Raw genomic sequence first — 20,096 nt, forward strand, 5'->3', positions numbered from 1 at the left:
ATTATTTAACTTATTTTTAATTAAACTATATGTTGTTCTAAATTTAGAACAAATCAAAACAAAAATTCTATTGCTTTCAAATCAGCAACACAGAATTGAGTGTTTACGTACAATAAAACCTCAAGCTTATAGACCTCAGTTTTTAATGAGTTCAGGCAACCTTCATATAAAAAGCAGATTCAGGCTTCCCCACCACTGATAAAGAGAGATATTTTCTCTTCAGTGCATCCTGTGTCTGTGAAACAGAGGGATACAGGAAACCTTCATCCAAATCAATGCAAAATATATTTATTCTAAACTGAGCAATAGTTCACTTTCTGGAATTTTTGTAGTTCTATTAAATAAATTCATCTCAATATATCTTACTAAAGAAAACTCTTTGAAAATTGTCCTTGGAAAAGAATCATTATTAGTTTAGACAGTTGCAAAGCCTAACAGCAATGACAAAAATGAATCTAAATATCTCATCCCAATTAATGGACAAAGTCCATTAACTCAAAGTTTTATTGATATTTCTGGAAAGAGTAAGGATATGTGGACAAGCCAGTAGAAAGATTGACAGAGATAAATTGGGGAGTAGGTGTACAGATAAACAATAGCAAGAGGAAGATTAAGGGATAGTACAATTTTAATCTCTTGATAGCGTGGGAACTGCATCATAATTATGTCATTGTGAAAATAAATAAATCACTGCAGAAAACATATTTTGAATGTGACAGACATTTGGGAGTAACAAATACTTCATTCCTGCCACTTCTCCATGCCCCAGATTTCAATAGCTTCAACACTTAAGACAAAGGCAAAAGAGGACTATGTTTGAACTTACCTCATATGAAAAAAAAATCTCATCTTTATTTTTTTTTGCAAGTAATTTTTTAAAGTTTTGTTTTAACATCTTTAAAAATGCAAATACATAACTATACAAATGTAAGATACATTTCAATTTATTTTCCTCTCATTCATTCCGTCTCAAAAATAGCAGTGATTAAAATGTCAGTTCAAAGATATGCTGGCCATCAAGGCAATTTCTAAAAATAATCTAGTAAAAAACAAAGGTGGTACTGCTGTAGATATAAATTAACTCCCCAAAATTATATTATTTGGAACAATCTTCCTGGGCCTATGGCTCTTTTCAAGGTTCTCTCCACAGAAAAGGACTTATTTAAACTTATTTAACAATTGATCTCTATTTCAGTTAATAAAGAAAAAATAAATTTAATGTAAAACTAAAACATAGTATGAAGCCGTTGAAATTCAGTCAAATTATTCACATTATATGAAAAATGGCTACAGCTCAAATGCAATTTAAATCAGACTTGACTGAATATAATGGGATTTATAACTGAATTAAATCCTATACATTTAGTGAGTGTGCTGTATCACAGATATAGGATTAAGGTGCTGGATCCATGCTCAAATCCTCCTTGACCAAACAGTTCACTTGGCAATTTTAGATCAGTCACTATCTCAGTCAATTTCACTGGATTGTTCTTGTTAGTATAAATTAGTATAAAATAAAGAGCACCTTTGGGTATTTAACTTTTAAGACTTTGAACTTTAGAAATAATTAAACCAGCCAAATGTCAACAAATGAACCAAACTAAATCTGAGAAACCAACCTGATTTGGAAGAGGTTTTGAGAATGGAAGGAGAGTAGTTTGCCTCTTGGCAGTTTTCTGCTTCCATGTAGAAGCTTAATTTGACCCAGTGGGAGGGAAGGAGAGACAAACAGATTCTAAGATTGGGGCGGATTGACAATAGTGTTACTAATGACTACAGGGTGACCACAGGCCATGGGTTATCCATCCTGCCTTAGGGAAAATGCAGTAATAAGTAATAAAACACTTTAAAAAAAAAAGCTGACATCTACATTTTATTTAAATAGCTTCCCATTCTATGAGAAGCAATATACACAATCTATTGGAACATTTGAGGATATAAAACAATCTTGTTTTTTTACAATTACATTTATTTTAAATTTAATGTTATGCTACAAGTTGAAACTGTGAAATATTAACATGTACTATAGGTTTTGCATTCATAGACATGATTTTGTGGACATTACCAATTTTTCTAGGTACTATAGTACTGTGTGATTATACTTCTTAAGGAAAAGATTAGCATCAGATTAGAATCAGACATAGGATCAAAATGAGTGTTAGCATTCTTGGTTTTTATTCCCAAAATCATTGAATTTTGACAAACAGATCTTCAAAAACAGTTTATCATGAATATGGCTTTTTCAAACATCTAAATGAAATCACTGGTGAGATCATCCAATACCAAGGGATGAGATACCATCAGTATTTAGATGAAACTCAGCTCTACGTCATTATCTCTGGTTATCAAAGTGATGCTGTAGCTGCCCTTTTGCAGTACCGGGAGACTGTAAAGGTCTAAATGGGGAACAAGAGATTTGATTTGAATCTTAATAAGATGGAGTGGCTATGCTTGCAGGGAATCTCAGCATTCAGTTGTTTATCATCCTTAGTTCTGAATGGGGTTGCACTATCCCAGGCAGATTTGGTTAGCAATCTGAGAATTCTTCTAAACTCTTGCTTGAAGAGCAGGAGAAAATCATGACTTAGGAGGGCCTTTGTGTAATTTTGCAATGTGTGCCAGTTGTGTTATCTGATCATAAGACCCTGCACACAGACCCTAATACTCTAATCATCTCTCAGTTGAATTGCTGCAATGCCCTCTACCATAAGAGTATTTAGAAGCTATAGCTGGTGCAAAATGCAATGGCATGGATAGTTCTGAGGGTCCCTAAGGTGGCATATAACACCATTGTTGTGCCAGCTGCATTGGTTCCACGGCCAATTCAAGGTATTGATCATCATTTTAATGACCTTTATTGTATGAGTCCAAGTTATCTGAAGACCCCCAATAGAATTATCTTGCCCCACATGGAAGGGGCTTACTATGAACCCCATCTGTTAAAGAATTTGATGAGGTCAACTAGAAGAGCCTTGTCCATTGTGGGTCCTGCACTGTGGAACACTTTACCATCGGAGGTGAGATTTATTCCCACTCCCCTGGCCTTCCAAAGGGGCCTAAAAGCCTGGTTTTGTTGTTACTTTGGGGCCCTGGCTCTCCTTGCTGGAGATGGTTGCCAAAATAAACAAGAAAACCTCACCTTCATCTTATCCTTCTCCTTGGTCTTAGCTCTTGTGCAACTTGTTGAATTCTAATTGTTTCTAGATATATGTTTTTTTTTTTCGTTTGTAAGAAGCCCAAAGTCATCTTATCAGTGAAAAGGGCAGCATGAAATTTAATAAATAAATAAAAACATTGGAGCTATCTGGAAACTGGTCAAATAAAAGAGAGCAATAGCCTCTCATAAGAACTTTACAGTTAGTAACGTGATTTCCTTTTACTGCTGGAAATCAAAACTTAATACAATTCAAGAATGCATAAATATCAAAATCAGGTTCTACTATCAAATATCTATAAATTATGATTTCTAACAATTTATGCTACAGTCCTTTATCCACCTGCTCCAATTAATTACTTACATCTGAGTATCCATATATAGACATGCCTACAAGGGTAGAGAAATCACACAGAACGTATCATATTAATGCTGTATCTAATTATATAAATTTATATATTTTAAAACCCCAAAATCTCTTCAATTTTGCAGCATTCTTTAACAAGCTATACATATAGTCTGTATCTCTTACCTGCAAATAAGTCGGTTTTTAACCAAAGCTGTGAAGATATCTTGAAATAACTTGTGTTGCGGATGTTGACTAAAATTTCTTTCATTCTTGTAATTCATACTAAAGGCACAAGGTTAAATCAGACATTGCAAAAGGCTCAAATCTTAGTACAAAAAGCATTATAAAAATATAAATTACAGAAAATATATACTCCAATCCAACATATATGTGAAGTTAAACTTCTAAAAAAAACTACAATGATATTGCTGCTCAGGTATGGGCTCATTGCTTAGTCTCAGGGAAAACACCAGCAGTGTCATACCCTCTTCCTTGAATATTGCAATTATCTTAGGCGCTGTATACTCTAAGAACTGTCATATATGCCTATTGGAAAATGAAATATGACTGACTCTGGCTCACCAATTTAAGAATTGGTAATTACAACCATCCATTTGTCCCAAGACAGTATTTAGCCAGCTAGAGAAAGATGCACAGCTTTCCTATGAAGCTTATGTTTGCTTATAACTCCAGTCCCTTGGCTACCTCAGAACAAATAAAGGCAATACAGATAATCCTCGACCTCTAGCCATAATGGAGCCCTCCCTTACCCCACCAACTCCTGCTCATCATAATGCAGTTGTTAAACAACTATGTGGGTCGTTAAGTGTCTCATGGGTGGGGGAAGGCTCTTAGAAGCCTGCCACAGGCCTAGGCCTATCCCAGGCATCCCAAAGCCTCCCCATCCCAAGACATTCCATGTTTTGCTTCCTACCACATGGGATCCCACAGTCTTTGGACCTGCTTCCCCCCCACCCCTCCGATCTCTGGTAGCCGTTTTCCCACTGGGTCCCCACATGCCTTCCTCTCCACTGAATCACTGTAGGGCTTAGACTTCCTCCTCACACCTTCCTCACAATTCAATGCAGCTGCATCAAAAAGGCAGCCACTTTGGGCCCAGCAACAAACTAATTCATTCTATTTCCTTAATCCAATCTATGCAATGCTGAGGCAAGCTCAAGAGCTTTGTGTTGTAGTGTGCAAACTGTATTAGGAAAGTGGAACAAATCTCTGTGTCTCTGGACCATGCAGAAGTGTACCAGAAGTGGCTGCCTTTTCAACATGACTGCATTAAATTCTGGTCATTCAGAAAATAGTGGTAACTTCTGGGATCACACTACATGGCCCAGCAAAGTAGTGGTCCATTCTGCTTCCCTAACATGATCTGCACAACACTCCAGAAGCCCACATTGCTGCACCGTCCACATCAGGGAAGCAGAATAGAACTCTCCATTGTTGGATGATGTGGTGCAATCTTAGAAGTGGCCGCTATTTTCTGAGCAACCATAATTCAATGTGGCTGCTTGGAAAATGGAAGCCATTTCTGGGACTGTGCCATAGGGCCCTGCAACAAAGTGGCTTGTTATGCTTCCCTAATCTAAGCTCTAGAGCAAAAGAGATCTTCAAATAGTAAATGAGGATGGAAAACAGGTTCAAGGCCTGCCAGGACCTAGTGAGACAGACGAGGGGAGTACAGCATTCCTGTGGTCGCTGATAAGGGAAAATGATCATGAGTCCACTATAGTTATAACTTTGAGAACAGGTCATAAATAGCTTTTGGGGAGTCTGCTATAAATCTGAATGGTCATTGAGCAATCAGTAGTAAGTCAATGTCAGTCATTTCTTTGTCTGTGCAGTAAACTGCAGAACTTCTTCCAATCAGCAAAATGGACAGGGCACTCTTTTATTCATAATATGCCATTCGTAGAATAGAATGAACATCATTCAATCAAGATCATTTTATAAATGGTCACTGAAAATATATTTCCATATGAATTCTGATTACTATACTATCATTCTATTAACTGACAGTACAAATGATTTTACCTGCCCTACTCTCCCACCTTTAAATGAGACTTCTTCAACAAGAGAGGAAATAATTATATATAAAATATTCACATGACTAAAACTATAGAAATTCTACATTGTCATCCATATATGAAGCATCAATAGATTAATATGATAGTTACGTCTTAAATTCAGGTATCAAGAATAAGCATACTTTAGAAGTACATCACTGCTCTAAGAAGCTCTAGAATAGGAATGCACAATTTTTTTCAAGCTAGAATTTCATTCGGACTTTCTAATGGTATGTCAAAAATAATGGGAGGGTTAAAAAACTAAATTGGACTTCATTTAATTAAAATTATACGTAAGTAATATGACTATTGGTATTTATTTCTTTATCCTTGTATCATCCAAACAATTCCAAGTTAGCAATAATTTCTGGAGGGTGCTGAAAACTTTTGGAAAGTTCTTTAACTGTATTCAGTGCTATACTTTAATTATAATCAAAGCTTTCAGAAACCTCATCCTCAAATTTGCATAAATGCTTGAGAATAAAATTTAAAAATATTGAAAGTAAATGCATGAAAATACAATAAACCTTAATTAATTTCAGTACATTGTACCTGAAGTGTTCCAGTTCAACAGCTTCAGAAGATTCTTCCCACTGACCTCTATATTTCTCTTTGCAAGAATTGCTAGAATATCGTTCAGACTTGGTCATACTATTATTAATACTTTCAAAGTTAAGGGCTGGCAACTGCAAATGCAAGACAGGGTTGTTAGTTAAGTAAGTTACTTAATATAACCAGAATAATATCAGTGATTGTCATTGGAATTCCATAATACTAATAATGATATATGAAATATAGGTAACTGATACAATTATTAGTACTCCTCTGTGTTTAAGATTACTCATTGATATTCATCTAGATTGAGTATCTTTACACACAGAGACACAGAGACACACAAGCACACACACATACATTTGAATTTGGATTATTGGAGAAAAATGCCAATAATTTAAAGCATTTAACTGGAAGATCAGCAACACAAAGAGGGTAGCTTCAATAAACTTCAACTTAGAATCTTGCTTTGAAGGCTGCCAATAGGCTCTGGGGTACAAAAGACTGTACAGTAACATATGACCTGGTCAGTGTAGGACTCTAGACTAGGGTTTTTCAATCGGTGGTACACATACCACCTGTGGTATTTTGCCACTGGCAGGTGGTACGCAACCGTCCCAGAAAAGTGTAGTGGGGGAGGGGAATGAGCCAAAGTGACCCAAGCCCGAGGGAAAGGCAGCTGCAGTTTCAGGACTGGCTGGGCTTGGCAGAAGCCCCAGGAGCCAGTAGGGCTCCAGCTGATCGGCACTTCCAGAAGCAGCATGGAGCTGGAGATGAACTGAAGAAAAAGGGGGAGAGGAGAGGAGAAGTTATAAAAGGAGGTGGTTTGGGCAGGAAAGGGAAAAAAAGACAACAGGGAAAGAGAAGGAGAGCTCAGCAGGCAGGGAGGAAACAGGGACAGGGAAGAAGCAGCAGCTGTTGCTGGAAGAAAAGCTCCCCTGGTTCGTTTTCTCCCGCCAGGAGAATGTAATCAATGCTGATGAAATGAAAAGCCAGCAGGTAGGAAAGGAGGTGGGTTTATTTAGTTCTGGATCAGCTGGCAGCTTGATTGGGTTACCATAAGGATTTTTCTACAGTTTTTACAGCGTTTTGTAATTCAGAGGCTTGGTTTGTGTGCTTTGGTTATTGGAATATTTTAGTCTGTATTTTAGGCTAGCAATGAGTTCAAAGTGTTGACTTCCGTAGGTTTAACTCCTTTAAAAAAATGTAATTAGTTTTACCCCCTTATCTTGAATCTGTCTACGGCTTTTAGAAAGTTTTCTTTGAAGGTAAACAGGCTTAATTTAAGGCTAAAGCTTTTCGCAATTGCCATAGCCTTTCAGTCTCAGATTGCAACATTGTGACACAACATGCCTAAAGGAAAAAAAACGGAGTGTATGTGTTTATTTTGTGAGCCTTTCTTGCTTTGCACTTGATTCCCGTGTCATTAGGGTACAGGGAAGAGAGTGGAGGTGGGGGTGCATTCTTACTACATTGTGAAAGGAGAGCTCAGAAGGGAGAGAGGAACAAGGGCCAACCAGCTAGCTCAGGGGTCTACAAACTTAGCAACTTTAAGACCTGTGGACTTCAACTCTCAGAATTCCCTAACCAGCCATGATGGCTGAGAAATTCTGGGAGTTGAAGTCCACAAGTCTTAAAAGTGCCAAGTTTGAAGACCCATGAGCTAGCTGGTAGTGGTGCATATTAATAAACATGGATAAATTCATCCTACATTTGTCAATGCAAAGGGAAAGTGATTCAACAAAGGAACAGCCACCGAATAAATTAAAGCTGGTACTTTTTTCCTTTTTTTCTACAGTTCGTAATATTTTATTAGATTATAGAATAAAATACAAAAATACAAAAGCAAATAATAGGACACAATGGGGAGAAAAAGGGAGGAAAAGTGAAGAAGAGAAGAAAAAAAGAGCGAGTTTCCTCTGTTGCAGTAGAAGCATTAACATTGAACCTCATCTTTTTACTTTTCTATAATATTATAAACTAGCCATTTCTATAACAACAAATGAATCTAATCAGTAAAACCCAAAATCTCCCCCCCCCCTTTTTTTTTTAATCATCAAGTTTCTGACACTTGCTAAGCACTGGTGGTATTCAAATATTGTAATGTCCTAAAAGTGGTACAATCTGTGAAAAGGTTGAAAAGCCCTGTTCTAGATAACTCTTCCCTAGTGGCCTGAGCCTGATGGCCTGAAAATGTAGAAGCTAAACTGCAGTCTCTGCTTTGGACTGTATGTATGTATGTATGTATGTATGTATGTATGTATGTATGTATGTATTTCATAAATTTATATAGTTGCTCATTTCACACATGTGATTTCGAGTAGCATACAAAGTTAAAAACACAAAAACAATTCAAGAAAATAACGAAAAGCATAACGAAAACCATTAAAAACCATAAAAATGTAATTGTAGGACACACACTCAATTTCACTAGCAATATAGCCACTACGCAGGCTCCATGCCTATGTTAGGCCAGATGGTATGCCATGTTTTCAGGCCCTTCCAGAGGTTTACAAAGGTCAGGGCCAATCTGACCTCGGGGGAATGATATTTTAAAAGACAGATGGTATGGCAGAAAAGGCTCTTTTCCTGGGCCCTATCAAATATTACCTTTTCTGCTCAGGTTCACAACTTGCCCTTCCCATCAGGCTTCATGGGATGGTAGATATGATTGGGGAAAAGCATTCCCTCAAATAACGTAACCCTATGCTATAGGGTTGAAATCTATAGATCATTAGCTGCACCTTGATTTGAACCCAAAAGCAATCTACCTATCAGTCAGTTCAGTCTTAGTGTGATAAAACAGAATAAAGTAGGAGCTATCCTACACAGATTGATCTTCCTGAATAGAAAGCTGAAAATATGTAGAAGTACTGGAGACAATGCTTTTATGTAATCCCTAGTGGGTATGCCAAATACTTACAGTAGTCTTCTGTTTCACAGATGGAACTATTTCACAAATCCATTTTAATCTGATCTAATCAGTACTGTCTCTTAAGATCAGATTTTAGTTTAATCAGTGTTTCTGGAATTTATACTACCTCTTATTTCAAAACTCTTAATGAAAACTGCTCTGCTAGAAATATGAAGCATTTTACACTGAAACCCATGACAGAAACAGACATGAAATGATATTATTATCATCCAGTTTATTGTTATCCAAAACTTTGGATTTTTTTTTTACCTATAATCAAGCAAAATGATGCTGAAGCAACACAAAAGCAAATACAACACACAAAACACAAAATAATTCATTATAAAACATAAGCACTTAGAAAACCTAATTGAGTTCTTTCTATGCAATTCATTCTATTTATTAGAGAAACCTGTAAGCACATTGAAACCATGAAATTCATTGTACAAGATTTACTATTTTTAAAATATTGATTCAAATTACAGCAATTTGAACAAGTACCTGTTGCTTGCTAGACTGAACATTTAGAAAGGCCAGAAGCCTTTTAAGATCAGAATAATCCCTAGGAGGAAAGAAATTATATATCTGTTAACAATCCATAATTACCATATCATTATGAAATGTAATTTTATCCATGCTATTCTGTAGCAAAAAAATCTTTCTAGAGCGCCTTTCTATGATCCCCCGTCTCTGCCCACATTTATATAGACTTGTCAGCCACAGCTATTTCTGTCACACTTGGTGACCAGAGAAACAGTAACCATGTACACACAGTGTTCAGACTATTTAATGGCTGGTGCAAATGCAGAAGATATTGCTGACATTTAGTGAAAAATATTATACCTTTGAGATTTACTATCTACTGCCTTTTCTTTGGTCTTCACCTTCTTGAGTTGATCTGGCATTTTATACCCTCAAGGCAGCAGAATTAATTCTTAAAGGAAACAAATGTAAAAAAGAATATTGGTTTCTGGACATGTGAAGAACAATGGGAACAGAATTTCAGCAACTGGAGGAAAAGAAATAGAGTTGGTTGAAAAAGAAACATATGTTAACTAAAAGATAAAACCTGTAGTAAAAATATTAACTGAGTTAACTCACAAAATCATCTCTTAGTGGGATTTATTCTATCTTTGAATTTTAAGTAGTACATCAGGTTGTTTATTTATTGTTAGATTTAGATTCCACTTTTCCTTTAAGGGTAGAAGGGAACTCATATGGGGATCTTTTTTTTAATTTAATTCCAGTAACATCAGTTCTCTGAGGCAGACTGGATTGAAAGAGATCAGCAAAAATGCTCCCACCATGTTTCCCTATATAAGTACAGATTAAAACCTGAGTTTCTTTGGTCCTAGTCCAACAGCTTAATCATTACAATATACAGGCTTTCATTTTATCAATTAATTTTGAGATACCTCTCCATTTTGGGCAGTGGTTTCTAATGTAGCATGGCATGGGTTGCAACAAGCCCACGAGGAATTTGGATGTGGAGCCCACAGAACTAGTTGAGTTCTGAACGTAAAATCTTCTGTCATTGATTTCTGGAGAAAAAAGTCAACAATCTGCAGAAGATATATATAATTATTTGCCATGCCTATTACATCTTTTAAAAAGACAATGTTCTATGTACAGAGTCTTCCCCCTCCCCCTGTAAATAAGGAAGTGATAATTTAAATGTGCAAGTGCCCAAATTATACATCTTAATATAAAATATATTTTTTATCATAAACAGAAAAATGAGATGATATATTCACACATAATAGAGCATTAAAGTAATACTACACTACTCTAATTGTATCTCTTTATCTATATCCATTCATGCATTTAAATTAGAAGTTCCCAGAAACAGAACTCTTAATGTCAAGCTTGACTTCTGATGGTTGCATCCATCTAGCTTTGTTAGCAATGTTATGGAAGAGAACTGTTATTGTCCCCCATTATATTTGACGCCCCAGTCTACATAACAATCCTGGATTTCTCAAGGCATTCACCACCTGTTTGGCATCTGTTTAGCTGATCCTGTTTAGCCTCTGAAATTAGCCAAGGTCCATGACTGATATAGTATATATACTAATAGAAATAGATGTGGTATTCTAGACTGCATTGTAAAGTAGGTGACATCCAGCAAACCAAAACATACTAAATTGCCCTTGCATTGCTAACTTTTGAATTATAGAAATTATAGAGTGGGTCCAGCTTTCTAGCAATACACTGCATCACTATCTTGAGTTATCTGTAAAAATAATAAATGCAGAATACAAATTAATAAATTTTGCAATATTACATATGGCTAACTGGTTATCCTGGTTTTTTTCTAGAACACTATCGGTCTCCTATAAAGAAATAGGAGAAAAATCTTTGAAGACTGGAGCCCCCCCAAAAGAAAAGAAAATTTCGAATACAATTCTTGATAAAAAGAAATGGTAGTTTGTACTTCTTACAGTTCATGTACATATTAAATTGAGGCCCTCGTTTATACGCACCATACGGTTTACCTTTTTAACCTGAGCCCATCTATAACCACGGAGGAGGCCGCGTGCCCTGTTTACTTGGCCAATGGACTCTACAGAAGCTTATTATAGGTCAGTAAGTCAGCTCTTGTTTAAAGTTGCCTCAGAGCTGTTCCTGGTTTTCAGTAAAAGTCACACACTCTGCCCGTGTATATGTACATTTGTCTCACACGTGCCGACGCTAAATCTCATGCTGTAAAAGGATTTTGAGGAACTACCAGCACTGCTTTCCGTGGGTCTCCGTGCCTTTCCTTCTAATCGCAAAATTCGAGGCTGATCTCAGGCGGGCAGGGGGATTGGGCACTGTTAACTCCTCCCGTCTCTCCTCCCCAATTTTTGCACAGAAGAAGACATCGCTGCCCTTCGGCCGCCGTTCTATCACTCACCTGCTTCGAGTGCCAGTTCTTACACCATGGCAGCTTGCTTGTTTACTATTTATTTTTGCAGTAATAATTATACCAATGCTTGTTTTTAAACCAAATAAAAAGCTCCAGTCTGCCGAGCGAGCAAATCCGCAAACGCAGGAACCAATGAAAATGCTCCTTTTCCGTAAGGTTCCGGGACAACGACTAACTAACACTACCGTTGTTGTCATAGCAACAGAGAAGCCGCGCGGCTAGAATCCAAAAGAATGATTCTAGCTCAGCGCCTCTTTGGTGTGCCTAAGAACGGTGACGTCAAACCGCCAATGAAGGGAAACTGTAAAAGGGAAAGTGATCATACTCCTCCAAGTGGAAGCTGGGTGATAAATCTGTATTAGTGTTTTCAACCTTGGTAACTTTAAGCTGGATGAACTTCAACTTCCAGAATTCCCTAGTCAGCTGTTAGGGAATTCTGGGAGTTAACTCCACACATCTTAAGCTTGTCAAGGTTGAAAAACACTAGTCTATATATTGCTTGTTATAAGGCGAGCCCTGGAGTATCTTAACCCTGATAAAGTCAATACACTATCCATCTATTTTTTAAAGCATATTCCTTTATAGACTTAAACACAGTATTTTTCAGTCATGGATGTTTTTCCTCTGAGAATACTTCCTTTCCACTGCTCCTGGCATATATTTGCTATGGTTTCTTTGACTGACTGCATATCCTGTCTTATGACATATTTCTGGCTTTTCTACAATACTCAGTTCCTGTTTGGTCAACTTTTTTCCCCACATCTGCTAAGAATGTTTCATGCTGAATTATTTCCCAAGCACTGTTGCCTTCCCTAAAGGTTCAGTGTAAAAACTATTAGGCCCTTTTCTAATGTTAAATATGATTCCATAATATCATAGGGCACTTTTTTGGAACCTTTTTGGAACTTTAAGATGATGTTTGAAACCGTCCTCTACTTTCTCCCATAGTCTTGTATGATGGAGGGATAGGATCAAATTATCTCAGTGATATTACTCCGCAATACCACTGTGAGGAAGAATACATATGCATTCCTGAAATGGAAATTTTTAATTACTTCTGTATTTTTAATTTATTGCTTAATGGAGGTTAAATAATTAAAATAAAATAACATGAAATAATTAAAACTATTCCTGGAGATCTTGAGTTCTAGTTCCCCTTTAGGCAATAACCAGCTAGATGAACTTGGGCCAGTCACTCTCTTCAGCCTTAGGAAATAAGCAGTGGTAAACTGCTTCCAAAATCCTGCCAAGAAAACTACAGGCATTTCTTCAGGCAGTCACCAGGAGGCAAAAGTGATTTGAAGGGACACACATAAAAAGCCATTCTGAGAACCCTATGTTTTGAAAGGCACCATATGGTTTTTTTTAATTAATCAAAGTTGGATATACTATAGGCCTAGAATCTGTCATAAATTGGTCCTAAATGCCTAAAAAGATGAAGTCTTTATCTGTATCCTAATCTCATCCTCATAATTTTCAATTTTGTTTGTATAACCAGACCAGCTCTTTAATCAAATAGCATTTTAGTTACAGTTATTGTTAATTTTATTGAAGTTTACTTTTGGTTTCTAGAGCACATTTCATTTCTTCCAGTTATTTATGCTGAGAAACACCATTACTTCTTATTTCTCCTCGGTACTAAATATCAGATAATGCATATATTGTGTGAATATTTATTACATCACACAAGGAAATTACCAAATGTTTTACAGGACATGTTCTTTTTTCTATTATGGATAATCATAAACTTCACTTCTAGGAATCCCCATCAACATATATTAGAAGGGGGAGCATTTGTTCTTTCCCCAAGGAATCTATTCCCTCTGTAGGAATGACTCTCTATACCAGGAATATGATAATAGAGATGGTGGTCTTTTGCCATTTTTTTCACAAAAAAGTATCCATCCATCTTACTTCTGTTACCAGGATTTTCAGGAATTAAGCTTTTCCCCTTCAAACCAGGAGACTGGGCAAACTTCTCAACAAAGCACAAAATAATTCACACTTTCTGTATGGCATACATTTGTAAGTTAATAGCTGCCAATCATTTAAATCAATATTTTTTTCTACTACCAGTCCTACTGATCATTTTTGTGATTCTGTAAATGTAATGAAAGACATTTATCCCAGATTAGTATTACTAGTGAAACATTAGGAATAATAGCTATCCTATATTTCACATTGCTAATCAATTTTCAATTGCAATTAGGTATAGCTTTAAAGGTAGTCTTTATTTGTCAACCACTTATTCAGCAACTGTTCAAAGTTGTGATGGCACTGAACAAATGGTAATTATAACCATTCCTTGAAGTTCCAAGCATTCCAGCACTGACATGGCATGTGATTACAATTTGGAAGCTTGACAACTGGCTCACATTTACAAATGTTAATCCAATGGTCACACAGTCGCCATTTGCAACATTCCCTGCCAGCTTCCCATAAGCAAAATCAATAAGGAAGCCAGCAGGGAACAAAATGACTTACCAGAAGTCACTCTGGTAAGTCTGTCTGGCTTTCTTTCACTTATGCCACACTGCCATCTCCCAATCTTCTGTACTTTGTCCTGTTGCACCATCCATCTTCTGGCCTCTCCCAAGGCATATGCAGCCTATGCTCAACCTTCCAAGTGTCTTATCTTCCCCTAATTCACATGCTGCCTGCGCAACAACTTAGGACCTCCCAGGATCTCCCAGCCCTCCCTACTCCACTACCATCCATGTGCCTTCAGAAATTTATCTGGGACTTTAACCACATTCTGCTTAATGACTTGTACATCTTGGGATTATAATGACAGTCTGGACTGCCAGGAGTATCATCACTAAGTGATGCAGTCATAATGTCATAAAGTGCAACATCACATGACCACATTGCTTAGCAACAAAATACTTGCAGTCTCTGTTATTATTAAATAAGGATCATTGGTTGTTAAGTGAGCACCTCCTTGCAATTTCCTGCCAGTTTTCAATAATCAAAGTCAGCAGGAAGTTGCAAGTCCCAGGGGGCTTGCAACAGGCTGGCAGGCATTTAAGTGCCTGCTGCAAGGGGGTGATAGTCAGGTGGGAGACATGGAACAAATGCTGCAGAGCTTGAGTGGCTGCTGCCATGTGCAAAAATGGCCAAGGAGTCTATTAGGGTTGAGATGGCTACTGCTGGATGGGAGAGAGTGTGTGAGGATATGCAGGTGGCCAGCAAGATGCAATGTAAGTGCAATGGGGAAGGATGTAAGGGTGATGGGAGACTTATCTGAACAATTTACAATCCCCACTGCCATTCTGCCAAATGACTTTGCTTTGGGGAAAGGTTGCAAATGGTAATCACATGACTGTGGAATACTGCAACCTTATAAGTGCAGATCACAATCATATGTCCTTTTAAGGACTGGTTGTTATCACCAATTATTCAGCATCATTGTAGCTGAATAGGGGAGGATGTATCAATATGAATTTCAATGTTTGTCCTGCCAGCCAAATGGTGTTAAGACAATGTTGGGAACACATTGTGGAATTTGAAATCCCTTAAGTATTTAGATTGTACCCTCTCTCAAAAGGTAAATGGGTTATATGACTCCAAGCAAAAATTATATCCCAGCTCTAACCCAAAATTCTTTTACATGTTCCATAGACCACAGGCCAACAATTAGCAAGCAGAACCCAGATACCTTTTTATTGATTGGAACTATCAAAACTAAACCTAGTCTTTTGGAATTAATACTTTACAAATTATAAATGAAACTAAAGAAGACAGGACAGGGTCCAACAACAGATCTGAATAACTTTAGTAGCAATAAAATCATTACCAGGCTTAAGTTGTTTAACAAGATCTGCTATTTGTGAGCTTGCTTTGGAAGATCAGTACCATAGCAGATTCATATTAAGCTTTTCTTTCCTTCCTTCCTCCCTTCCTTCCTTCCGAAACTTACTTTCTTTTGATAACTTTTTTTTTATTTGTTTCAGTCCTGGCTGGTTGGCTTCTATTATCCTCCTCAGACTGGCTAAAATATTGACTTCTAGCTACTGACTCCTAAACATTTGTTTCTCTTTAGTGTTTAGTCAGATCTAGAGTGGGACAAGGATTTCCCTTTCAATCTTTTCTGGTGTCCCAGAGAGTTGGTGTAGAAAAAGAGAAACTGGTTTATAGTGATAGGATGATGGCAGCAAGAAAACCCAATTGTTAGTTGTTGTTCATCCATAGGCACTGTTATCTCAGAATGATAGGCCTCAGAGAAAGGGTCTAACATTTAAGGGTCCCCTTTCCCCCTCATTAGATATGTTAATCTTAAGGTACAATGTATATATAAAAAAAGTAACTCGAGTCTTTAAAAGCAGTGACATTTTATTGCTTTTTTTCAACCTTTTCAAATATTACAAAAAATAGTCATTAAACAAATGATAAAACATTGAATTTATTTCCATTACATACTGGAGGATTTTGTGGGCATTATATAAAAGAATAAAATATTATCTCTACATTCAAACAGTGTAACTTTGGATATAATTCTATAAGAAAATGATGTATGATTAGAAAACCGTTATATAAATTGGAGTATACTGTAGAATTACACATCAAGTAGATGGTTTTGTTCAGGAAGCAGTTCTGAACACTGGAAGATACTTACAAAACAAAGTATAAGTGACAAAAGGGAATAAATTGAATTTATAAAAACCTGTCCATTAAATAAGTTATTCTACGTTTGCAAAACAGTGACAATATATGCTAAATATGATTTTTCTTATTTTCACACCAATTATAAGCATTTTCTTGTTTATTGATATTTTTTCTAAAAAATAATAAAAATTCAAAATAGTAAAATCACAGGACAACATTTTATATTAATACAAGTATCTATGGACACATTACACACCTCTTCATTCATGAAATTAAAGGGTTCTTCATAGTAATTGTGCTAAATAACATATGGAACCTATATTAATCATCTTAACAATCATTACATTACTGACCAAAATGTGTCAAAAGAAAATAACATTCAATACATTTTACTAATGACCAACATGCACTATGCTGGGGACATAACACAATTCATTAACACATTTTTAAACAATGAAGACCCATGAATATTTGTAATGCACCACAGTTATCTGACATTACAATTATGGCTGGAATTTTTACCAGACGACACTGTTTATAAGACTACTGTACAGAGAAATAAATTTAATTGAAGTAAAAAGAAAAATACAATGTTGGATGCTAAGTAATGTACATGCTTTGAACACTATTTTACATATTTTATTGATTGCATTGAAAAATTGAATAATTTGTTTTTAGTATGGTTAATAATGTGGAATATAAAAACTAAGCATAATGAATCATGTATGTATGTATGTATGTATGTATTTATTTATATGGATTCATGAGTTTCCACAAAAATAAAAAAGGTATTTGTGTTCTGTTTGTGACATTAAACAATTTTAAGCAAAATGTTTACATAGAATTAAAATTTAGATAGTCTGCACTGAAAATATATTGCCTTAAAGAACAGAAAAGGTACATTTCCTGGGATTGCTCTACAGCAGGGGTTCTCAACCTTGACAACTTTAAGACTTGTGGACTTCAACTCCCAGAATTCCTCAGCCAGCAAAGCTGGGAGTTGAAGTCCACAAGTCTTAAAGTTGCCAAGGTTGAGACCCCTGCTTCTACAGTTATTTCCACTAAATCAGTCTGTTCCTAAGGAGGCAAACAGGTTATCTAGAAAACAGTCATTTAGCTAGTCTCATAGTGGGAATATACTGGCTATAAATTATATTTCATCCTAAGGTGAATCAGTAATTTTACTCATTTATAGCTGTTAGGGCAATATTTATATCTATATACAATAAAAGCTGTGTCTTTTATTGTTTTACTTAAATACTATAATTTTATTTATGGAAAAAGAAATAATGTTTTTACAACATACAACATAGAAAATTATAAATTAGCACTGGAGTTTTAAACATCCTATTTGGACATCTGCTATCAAAAAATTAAAATGTGTAATAATGAATTAATAAGCGGTATTTAAGCAAATAATGTAAACTACACTGCAAGTCATATTTTTGTCATTAGGAATTATTTTATATAATTAGCAAATAAATAATGAGTTTCAGATATTTATTTAAATTAATTTATTAACCCTTTGGCATTGAACAACAGCATTATTGAATTTCAGACGTTTGAAAACAAAGGGTTAAAATTCAAAACAATCTATTTGAGTCTTTGTAAATTTCTACACATGGCTCTGAAAACAAACATTTGTAATAACAAAAGACAAGTATAATTAATTTGGAATGCGGTCAATATTAATGAACATGATTCACTTGCATACACTAAGTAACAAACTTGAAATGTAATTTCAAAGATACAGAAATATTTATGAGCTACAAACAAGTATGATTTTTAAATAAAGAAAAGTGCATATATTTTTTTTAAAAAAAACTAAGGCACAAGCTATGCAAGCATTCAGGAATGAAAATATTATTCTGTTTCCAATATTTCATATCAAACCCAAGTATATTAATATTCATTTTATCATTTTTAGGCATCAGATTTTCATTTAACCTATTTGCCTATAAATTAATAATTTCATTTTTTTTCTTTGCTTAGTTTTACATTTGAACATTTCTGAGAACAATTGGGCCCTTTTCAACAAAATGCATTATTATCTTACTTGTTTCAGGTAAAATCCACAACTGCTTTAACTATATTCAAAATTTTGTGTTTACCAGAATTCTAGATGTTGCCAAATGAAACTACAAATCTTGCACCCCTTACTTGCTGCTAAAAAATCTTTGGTGCACTGTAAACAGGAGTACTTCAGTTTCAGTTTGAAATTAAGTTATGTGTGTTTTCGGTTACAGTTTTCACATAGCCATATTAAAATGGATGTTTATATTAAATGTTTATCTTTAGTACTGATCTAAAAAACTTAAATTTTAGACAAACTGTCTTTATAAAATTGGCAAACAGGTACTATTTAAGCACAATCAAACCTTACTCATTTCAGTGGCATATATATGTACTGAAATCTATAAACATAGGGCTTAAACATTTCACAGATCAAACTCAGCTATACCCAGCATTTTATATAAATGCTTTTATTGATCTAAGACAAATATGCTTTGGAAAACATTTTTTTAAATTTACCATAATTTTAAAACAATTCTGGTTTTATTTCCTGGAACTGAATTTTAAAATGATGGACTCATGAACTTATATAAATTTATTTTCAATGCTAGTAGAAATAAAGTTTATGTCAGAGAAGTCAACTCTTAATGTAAATCCAGATGTTCTAATATAGTACTACTGGAAAATTTCAATTTATATGACAGAATTTCTTCCCTCTCCTGCAGTTACCAATCATCAGCTAACTCCCCCAGCTCTTTGGAACTTATTTACAGGATGCCCAGGAGAAAATTAAATCATATCTCACAAAAAGAGAACCATAATCATGTTTAACCTTATTAAAAGGCAGTCTAAATAAATGCCAATCTAGATTTCTATATTAAAAAACTGCTTTATTCTTTCAGTATAATCTGTTCTTGTGGTTGCTGAATTAAAAAATAAAACTGACTTATTTTTTTAAAAAATGGAATACAATGCAATACAATGGTGTTTAACAGTACAGCTCAGAAAATAATTCATATACAAATACAAATAATTCATCCATAAAATATGAAATAAAGGCTGAAATACAGCAATTCCCTAAGTTGCATATGTATGATTTGTTCTTATAAACTGGCATAACTTTTGCAAAATTCGAACTAGCAAATACCTGATAACAGGACATTTGTATTTAAAATTATATAAAAATGTCACATACTATGCAAACCAATAATTTATAGCTGAAGATGATCTTTGACTTACTGATAAATAAAAAGGAAATTATTTTTCCTATTTAAAAAATTGAAATAAACATTCCACTAAAATAAATATTTCCACAGTGATAGACATTTCTTGTTGGAAAATCTCACTGCTGTTCACGTAAGTACCTAGTACTTAAAAGAAGTTGTGAAGTCACCCTCTTTCAGTATATCCTATAAAATAATATCATTGTTTTACCTCTATAATGAGGTTTCAGCATCTACATACTTTATTTCAGATGTTTTTTCAATTTCTATTTTCACACATGGCTCATTTTCAGGGCTGTT

At 35.3% G+C, this 20,096-nt stretch overlaps 2 protein-coding genes across 32 annotated transcripts in view; both read right to left on the bottom strand.

Annotated features, from left to right (window-relative positions):
• Nucleotides 1-12,149, bottom strand: part of NEK10 (NIMA related kinase 10) — a 126,585-nt gene extending 114,436 nt beyond the window's left edge. For 7 of the 20 annotated variants that reach the window (XM_039343716.1, XM_039343719.1, XM_039343715.1 and 4 more), the window contains exons 1-4: nt 11,531-11,904; nt 10,463-10,609; nt 6,134-6,267; nt 3,687-3,785 (exon numbers count right to left, since the gene is read on the bottom strand). In XM_039343716.1, coding sequence (XP_039199650.1) covers nt 3,687-3,785; nt 6,134-6,267; nt 10,463-10,609; nt 11,531-11,533 — 383 coding nt within the window. In that variant the 5' untranslated portion in view covers nt 11,534-11,904. Of the gene's footprint in view, nt 1-1,619; nt 1,694-3,686; nt 3,786-6,133; nt 6,268-9,548; nt 9,610-9,890; nt 9,982-10,462; nt 10,610-11,530; nt 11,905-11,943 lie in introns of those variants that run through there. The other 13 variants (XM_039343727.1, XM_039343723.1, XM_039343718.1 and 10 more) reach the window with 8 other exon arrangements.
• A 4,120-nt stretch (nt 12,150-16,269) lies between these two features.
• SLC4A7 (solute carrier family 4 member 7) overlaps nt 16,270-20,096 on the bottom strand; it is a 115,196-nt gene continuing 111,369 nt past the window's right edge. For 11 of the 12 annotated variants that reach the window (XM_039343735.1, XM_039343731.1, XM_039343729.1 and 8 more), the window contains one exon: nt 16,270-20,091. In XM_039343735.1, the coding sequence (XP_039199669.1) occupies nt 20,010-20,091 (82 nt within the window). In that variant the 3' untranslated portion in view covers nt 16,270-20,009. The remainder of the gene's footprint in view (nt 20,092-20,096) is intronic. The other variant, XR_005556756.1, reaches the window with a different exon arrangement.

The sequence above is a fragment of the Crotalus tigris genome, unplaced genomic scaffold (assembly GCF_016545835.1).
Source record: "Crotalus tigris isolate CLP2741 ecotype Arizona unplaced genomic scaffold, ASM1654583v1 scf7180000017871.4482833, whole genome shotgun sequence".
NCBI classification, from domain to species: Eukaryota; Metazoa; Chordata; class Lepidosauria; order Squamata; family Viperidae; genus Crotalus; species Crotalus tigris.